The sequence below is a fragment of the Myotis davidii genome, unplaced genomic scaffold (genome assembly GCF_000327345.1).
Source record: "Myotis davidii unplaced genomic scaffold, ASM32734v1 scaffold726, whole genome shotgun sequence".
Taxonomy (NCBI): Eukaryota; Metazoa; Chordata; class Mammalia; order Chiroptera; family Vespertilionidae; genus Myotis; species Myotis davidii.
In genome coordinates this window covers 523872-532102 of record NW_006297808.1, presented here as the reverse complement: position 1 = coordinate 532102, position 8231 = coordinate 523872, and the positions used below count along the sequence as shown (strand labels likewise).

The following is an 8231-nucleotide window of genomic DNA, read 5'->3' as shown; positions in this document are numbered from 1 at the left end:
GGTGGGCAGCAGCACCACTGAGGGGGATCCTGAGCCCTGCCTCAATTTACCCCTCTTCCTATTCAGTCCTCTGGTTGGGAGACAAAATTTCCATAGGTCACTTGTGTTTCTGCAAAGGAATTGATTTCTCTGTGTTCTGAAGGATCTTTTCCAGAAGGTTTGTGTATCATGCAACCTTGGAATACTGGTACATAAAGCCTCCTTCTGGAGCGAAGCACAGGCATGATCCAGCATGAGGACGACAATGTGTCTCTCAGGAGCAAGGAGCAGGCGTGATTTCTGCCTGTTATGAAAGACTTGGGCCCCTGAGCTCAGGGTTCTTTTCTGTAATACACCTACAGGGTGTGCAGGTGTCACCTGGCTCTGATCACGGCACCCTGCGGGGCTTGGGACTCAAAGAGCCAATGCAAAATACTTAGACTCTAGTTTACTGCTGGTGCTGTAATCCATGGTCCATCTCTGACCCCGGAGCCTTGTGCCTTCCCCTAGCATCCAGGAGTCTCTGGCAGGCTGACCGGTGAGTTTGCAAGCAGGGTGCAATCTTGGACCTTTCACCATCCTCGACAGCTTCCATCCTCGTCAGTTCCACCTTCCACGCATTTCTGTCCACTTCTTTCCCTTCTCAGCACCACAGCCCCAGTTCAGGCTCCCATCATCTCATGCCGGGAGGGTTTATTGTTGTGGGTTCCTAGCGGATCCCCTCACCCCTCTGCCCCCCAGCCTAGCCTCCTCATGCAGCCAGCGGGCCTGTTCTAAAGCCCACAGTGACCTCCAGTTGCCTTGCTGCTTCAACTCTCCCATGGCTCCTGTCACTTAATAAGAGATTCCCTGACCCATGTGGCCCCTGCTGACCTCACCACCTACGTTGTGCTCCTCTCAACGTCCCACTTTATGCTCGGGTAACACTGAACTGTTTAAATCAAGCTGTTCCCTCTGCATGGACCGTCCTTCACACTCTCTTCTCTGGGAAACTCCTACCCATCCTTCAAAACTTAGCTCATGGAGGCCTTTCTGAAGCCCTAATGACTTCTCAGAGCCACAGTGTTGGAGACAGAGAGGGTGGGGGGAGGGGTTCAAAGACAGGACAGAATGGAGGGACTTTGAATCCTCCACCTTCCAGGCTGCAGCTCTTGCTCAGGAAAGGAAACCAGTGGGTACACAGGACTGCCCTGGACAAAGGTCATCGCTGCCATTCCAGGGACTCATTCTGGCAGGCTGCCATGGACAGGTGGGTAGGTGGTGCCCTGCACGAGGGTGCCAGGCCAAGGGAATGGTGAGGACTGAAGTCATGCTGTGGGCAAGGGCCGGTGGCTGGCATCCTTCCAGCATGGAGGGGCCCTCTCCCCACAGAGCCCGGCACTCGCAGTGGCCTGCGCACCAGGGAGCGTGCACCAGAGAGCTGCTTTGAGTAATTTCTACAAGATGTGAGCGCCTCATGCCCCAGCCCCTGGGGCCACCTGCTGAGGAAAGCAATGTGAGATAGCTATGCTCCAGGTTCCGGATTCTCCCAGAATTCTAAGTATTCTCATTAATGGCTCCAGCAATTCCTCCAACATTCCTGTGGCAGCTCAGCTTGTGGCCTCCTGTTGCCTCTGTGGCCCCGAGGGGCTCGTTCAGCAGATTTGCCCTCTTTCCCCCAGGACATGCCCCTTTCCAGGACAGGCCGAGGCACGTTTCCTCCTCCTTGCTCTCCTCTGCTAGTACCTAGTCCCAGAACCCACTGAAACCGAGGGTCCTTATGACTTTGATGAACTAGTTATAAACCCTGGCTCTAGAAGTCCCCCCCCCTCTCTCTCTCCCTCCCTCCCCCTGCTTTCCCTCTCCTCCTCCCTATAATCAGCAATCCCCGAGGCAGCAGGACCTAACGGATGGTCACAGGGTTCTGACCACTGACAGGCAGAAGGTAACATTTTGACCGACATTATGTTTTAGTTCCAGCCTTAAGGTGGTCTGCTCTCCTGGCTGCTTTTGCATGAAACCAGACAAAGGGATGCGGGGGAAGGCCTAGAGCTGCCCTCCAGACCTGGAGAGATGAGGCATCACCCTCCCCTCATGCCTAACCCATCAGCTCCCAGCAGCACCCCGACCCCTCACCCAGGTGGCTGTGATTTCTGCCCTGTATTATCAGTAACCCGCGTGCCAGCGGGAAGGTCAGCTTCCCGTTCTCCTGGGTGGTTCTGTTCATAATCAAATAGCGGCTATTTCTCCCCTGCAGTTCCCGGTGTTTAGTGTTTGGCTCTGCTAGTGCCGTAAGTAACAGTAACTGAAGTCTTTCTGTTTGTGATGCCGCTGAGGTGTCACTAAGATCTGAGAATAAAGGTCACAACCTCATTCCTCTGCGTTGTGACTGGGGACCAACCTTTAGTAAAATGCAAGAATGCATGGGTGTGGGGCTTAGGTAGGCCCTTCCAGGTTGGGCAGCTGAGCATCCTCAACTCCCTCTGCCTCCCAACATCCTGTCACCGGTGGCCCTGGGGTAAAGCTTTCTGTTTCCCGGCCTTGGATACTTGGGGAGTTGGAAGAATGTGGGGAGGCACAGCCTGTTTCCGTCCACCCTGACTGCCCGGCTGCCTGCTGCAGGCCCTGAGGCCCTGCGTGCTGGGGCTGGGGATTCAGGGAGTTGATGTCCCTAGAGGCACAACTAGAAAGTGGACAGGACAAATACCCCATCTTGGTGCAGTGAAGGGGGAGGGAAGCAGGTAATTCTCTTGTGGCAACTGGGTCCCCATGGCAACCTGGCCCCCACCCTGTGGTGTCTGTGAGGTCACCTGCTTCTCCCAGCTGGAGGAGGGGCAGGGGGCCAGACGTGGAGGCCGTCCCTCCCTCCAGATCCAGCCTGATGGGGATTCTGCTGCTGGTGGTGAAGCTCTCAGTGTTGGTAAGTGGGGGTCTGGGGTAAAGGGAGGGGGGAACCACTCACCTGGCTCTTCACAGCTATCTAGGAGCTGCTGAAGCCGTCCTGGCGAGAGGCAGGTGACCGGCCCGTCCTGAGCAGTGGAGCTGGGTGACTGCCTGCCTCCTGGGTAGCCTGACAGCTCCCAGAAGCCCCACCCCAAGGCACAGTGCCGGCATTTTCTCTAGAGAATCACTCCTGTGGCATAAGCATTGCCTTTCCCATCCATTTAAAATATCTTGCTATATTTATTGATTTCAGAGAGGAAGGGAGAGGGAGAGAGAGAGAGAGAAACACCAGTGATGAATCATTGATTGGCTGCCTCCCGCATGCCCCACACTGGGGACTGAGCCCACGATCAGAGCATGTGCCCTGACCGGGAATTGAACTGTGACCTCAGCTTAACCACTGAGCCACGTCGGCCAGGCCCCATTCATTGTTTTAAGACATGCATATGCTGATGACTGGGGCCACATCTCTGAATTCTAGCTGCGCCGTGGGCTGAGTTATCAGAAAGGGGTCCCCGGGCCTGCTGCTGTGGCACAGAAAGGGGAGATGACATGGTGTAGTAGAAAGAGACAGACAATTGGATTTGAATCTTGGCTGCTCCACTCTTTAGCTGTGTGACTTTGGACAAATTATTCTACCTCTCTGAACCTCCATTTTCTCTCCGATAACTGACCTTATAGGGCCATGTGGGATATAATAGGCTGCTCTCCTCCCTGGTTTCAACACTATCAGCTGGTGGGGGTGAGGGCAGCTGCCATTTCCTACCTCCATCCTAATTCCTCCTCTAGTTGGACCCCTGTGTTCCCTTCCTTTCTCAGCATAGCTCCATCCCCTCAGCTCTGCCGATCCCCCCATATGGGAGGGCATACAGCCAACCCCAGATTGTTGCCTCTCACCCCGTCCCTGCGGGCTCCAGATGGTCCTGTGGACAAGGACACACGGGGTCCAGACTGGTGGGTTGGTGGTACTCAGGGACTGGGGGTATCAGGGCTCTGAGGAGGGGCTTCTCAGCTCCAAGACTCAAGTGAAACTTTTTCATTTACAGTCTCTTTCCCCATCCAACCCCACTCTTCCTCCCAATGGATGGGAGACATCATATCTACCCTGTCACCCAGGACAGAAATATGGACATCATCTTAGGTCCTTGCCTCTCCTTCACCCCTCTCAGTAGGTCAGTCATTAATTCTGTCCCTGTCCCCCATGCCTCACACCTCTCTACCCCTAATGACATTGCTCGTTGCTACCAGCTGTCCTTATGACACCAAGAAGCAACGGATGTGCAGAAAAGCCCAGAAGCTTGGGAGAAGAAACTGACTTGGATTTAAATTCTACAGGATTAGAGGGCTGAGGGCGATGGTCACTCCTATATCATCAACATTATCATTACCATCATCACCAGTCAATCTCCTTCGGTCTGGAGTTTTATAAATAACTAGAGGCCCTGTGCATGAAAGTCATGCACTTGGGGGTTCCGCAGCCCGGCCTGCACCCTCTCGCAGCCTGCAATCAGACACCCTTAGCACTGCCGTGGAGTCAGGAGAGGCTCCCACCACTGCTGCTGTGCTTGCCAGCCATGAGCCCAGCTTCTGGCTGAGTGGTGCTCCCCCTGTGGGAGCGCACTGACCACCAGGGGGCAGCTCCTGCATTGAGCATCTGTCCCCTGGTGGTCAGGGCGCATCATAGTGACCCCGTCGTTCTGTCGTTCAGTCGATTTGCTTATTAGCCTTTCATTATATAGGATTATTTAAATCCATAAGAGAGAAAACCACATGTAATATGAGACACTTTCTAAGAGACGTTACCTCCGCTCCTGAGAATGGAGTCCTTAGAAGTGAGCAGATAAGGATCACTCTTATGTGTCGGGTATCTGAGGGCTTGAGAGGAAGAGGGCCTGGCTCAAGGTGACCTGGCAGCCCCAACCCCTACAATAAAACTCGGGTAGGGTTCCTGCCCCCAGTGAGTGACGACGGGTGACGGTTGTCTCCCCTTTTCCTGCAGCTGGTCCAGAACCGGGTCCACCTCTACAATGTTCTGCTCCTTAAGATCATCCTCTTCAACCACTGGCTGTCAGGGCTGCTCCAGCAGGCCCAGGGGTCCTGCAGCCAGCAGGCCCACCCACTGCCCGGGCTCACAGCCTGCCCCGTGGGCTCGGTCCTACGGGCTGGGCTGGCACTGATGGAGGTCCCTGTGTGTCTGGTTCTGAGGGTGCCCAGGTTAGTGTGGGCGGGCATGCTGGGCTGTGCCCGGGCCCTGGGCCTGGACCCAAAGCAGCCAAGTGCCTGGGAGCAGCTGGGTCTATCTGCGGCCACCTGGATGGACCTACTTCTGTCGTGTCTGCACAGCCTGATGTTGGCAGCCTTGCTGCTGCTGCTGCTCACCTGCAGGCTGCTGTGGAAGGCCCACCGCTGCAGCCTGGGCTGGCTGCCCAGCAAGGTGGGTGGCAGCGTGCAGGCCAGACTGCTGGGGGCAGGCCTGGGGGGCTGGGCATGAGCAGGGCTGGGCTAGAGGGCTAGCAGTCGGGCAGTGCAGCCCTGTGAGCTCGTGGTGGCCACCTGCCCATCCTCTTCGTCCCTCTAGGTTCTGTTGGAGAACCAGGTGGTGCTGGGGCTACTGGCCTCGATGAAGCGTCTGTACTGGTGGGTGGAGAGCACGCTGGTGGTTACCTCCTGGCACCTGGCCTATCTCGTCACTTGGACCACCTGCCTTGCTTCCCACCTGCTGCAGGCTGCCTTCGAGCACACAGCCCAGTTGGCCCTTGCCCAGGCCCCGGAGGCTGAGCCCCAGGAAGCTGAGTCTCTATTTGAGTCCCCATTCATTGGGTCTCTGGTTCTCAAGGCTGGGCCAGTCCTGCCAGAGCATGAAACCCTTAGAGAATAAATGTGTGTTCATCTGCCTCTCCTGGTCTTCTCTGGTCTAGGCTCTCACTGGGCTGGAGGGATGTGTGTGCACCTGTGTGTGTGTGCATGTATATGTATGCATGTGTGTGCCTGCATGCGTGCCCTAGGGCTGCCTCTGGGAAGGAAATCACATTCTGTGAGCACCTCATACATGCCAGACAACCACCTCAGACACTACACACATGTAATTTTGTTTAAATCTCGTAGTAGCACAGGCATCAGGTTTGATTAGCGCCATTTTCCAGATAAGAAAACTGAGCCTCAGAAGGTTGAACAATCCCAAGGGCCCAGAGCAAATCAGGGGAAAAGCCAGAACTGGACCCTGGATTTTTTGTTTCCCAGAACCCCTAACTTTCTCCAGGTCCTGTCCCTGGTTCTCAGGATGGTTGGTATCTGGGGCTTTAGAGGAGACGGGTAGTTAGAGACTCTGGCCTTTGGGGGGTGCCAGGGCCTCACATTTCAGAGATTTAGAAAATTCCTTTGAGAAGTAGTTACTCCTGAGTCAGTCTGTAGCTAACCCATCCATTCATTTACACACTTAGCCAGTCAATTTCCCATTCACCCACCCACCCATCCACCCACCCAATGCACCCACCCACCCATCCATCCATATATCCACCCACCTACTCAACCATCCATCCATCCATCCATCCATCCTCAGCTTATCACCCTCCCACCTACCTATTCATTCACCTACTCACCCACAAATCCATCAACAGATCTATTCATCCATCCACCCATCTGTCCATCCATCCATCCATCCATCCATCCATCCATCCATCCTTCAGCCTGTCTACCCATCTGCACACTCACAAATCCATTCACAGATCCATATACCCATTCTCTGCTGGAAGAGGGAAACATCATTATCTCAGCACTCGCCCCTAGCTGCCCAGTCCTGCCGAGGGAGGCTCATACAGCTAGGAGAGCTCAGGCCGCAGTGGGTCACATCCCCCAGACACCACTTAGGTGAGTGATACTGTGAAATGGGGTTGGGGCGGGGGGAGGGATGATTTCTTGAGAGTTAGCCATACCCTCCATTCACTCCCAAGCCTGAGGGTGGTGTGAGTGCGGGAAGATGTTCCAAAGAGCTCTGCCCTGCTTCTCCTTCTCCCTTCTGGTTCCCAGGGAAGTCAGGGCCGGATTTCTGCCCTGTCTCCCATATGGAGCTGCAGATGGCCCAGGGCAGGTGTGCAGTGAATTTCCAGGCCCTTCCTCCAAGTCCGAGGAGCAGTCCCAGCCTGTCCTTGTGGGGAGACTTGTGAAGGGCTCCCGTCTGGCCAATGAGGCAGAACACCTGCTGGGGAGGGCTCTCCACGGCCCTGGAGAAGGAGTAGACGCTACTGGGATTCCAGAACACACACCCAGCTCACAGGCAAGCTGGGTGCAGAAGTGTGCAGCCTCGGGGGTGGGGAGAGAGCCCCAGAGCAGCATGGGGAGCTGGATGGGCCTTGCCCTGCCAGGGACCAGGCTGGTGCTTGACAAGGCTGGGCCTGCAGGGCCTGAGGGAGGGAGTGGGGGAGGGAAGGAGGGGCAGGTGGAGAAAGGCCTCAAAGTGGGGTGGGGGGTGCATGGGGAGAAAGGACCGGAGGCAGGATGAGCTGGAGGATGGGCTGGAGGCCAGGACCGGCCGGGAGGTTCTGGACTGTGTCTGTGATACTGCTATCTTTTACTTCTACTAAATTAAAAAAAAATTACCAAAAATACAGAGATGTTAGGTAAAAATGTTTCCTTATTCTCTGGTTCTAAGCTTGAGGAAAACATAGTCCACTGTGTCCTGCATGTCTTTCCAGGCTGGGTTCTGGGACACAGGCTGACACCTGAGTCTGCCCTGGGCAGTGTGCAGGCTGGAGAGCTGGGGAAGCACCGAGTGGGAGAGGCTAGTGAGAGGACACGGCCCTTCCCAGGCTGAGCCAGAGGCTGGAGGAGAAGGCCCGGGGCAGGTGCTTGGGCTCCATGGCTCTGCCCCGTCTCTGTGACCTTAGCTAAGGCTCTAACCCCCTCTGGCCCTCAGTTTCCACATCTGTACAGTGTGGGGTGACCAGGTGATCTCTGATGAGATAGTCAGCATTTGAGAGACCTCAATGTCATGAACACCCCAGCTAGGAGTTGGTGCGGGGCTGGGGAGGCGCCAGGCCTGTGTGTGCAGATCTGTGGGCAGGGCCCTTATAGGAGCTGAGATCTGGTTCCATAAGACATAGGCATCCAGGCCCTGAGTGTAAGTCCTCCCAGGCCTCCCAAGGACCCTGGAGTCCTGGAGCTGGGGCTGGGGCTGGTGCTGGGGAGGGAGGGAGGGACGGGAGAGAATCTGCCCCTTGCACACACTGGGCAGATCGGAGGCTTTGGGATCAGAAAGCCTCAGGGTTTGAATCCTGGACCCACAACCTCCTGGCTGAGTGACCTTGGGCTGGTTCCTTAACCCTGCGAGCCTC

At 55.7% G+C, this 8231-nt stretch overlaps 1 protein-coding gene across 1 annotated transcript; it reads left to right on the top strand.

Annotated features, from left to right (window-relative positions):
• The first annotated feature begins 1220 nt into the window (after window positions 1-1220).
• Window positions 1221-5779, top strand: WBSCR28 (Williams-Beuren syndrome chromosome region 28). The gene is made up of 4 exons (XM_006773414.1): window positions 1221-1228; window positions 2782-2878; window positions 4901-5335; window positions 5480-5779. Exons 1-4 carry the CDS (start codon window positions 1221-1223, stop codon window positions 5777-5779), a joined length of 840 nt encoding a protein of 279 aa, XP_006773477.1.
• Window positions 5780-8231: the final 2452 nt, after the last annotated feature.

Excerpts from the sequence above, each read along its gene's own strand:
- WBSCR28 (XM_006773414.1), top strand. Across the intron at positions 2,879-4,900 it reads TGGTGAAGCTCTCAGTGTTG|CTGGTCCAGAACCGGGTCCA; the intron begins GTAAGTGGGGGT and ends CTTTTCCTGCAG. Across the intron at positions 5,336-5,479 it reads TGGGCTGGCTGCCCAGCAAG|GTTCTGTTGGAGAACCAGGT; the intron begins GTGGGTGGCAGC and ends TCGTCCCTCTAG.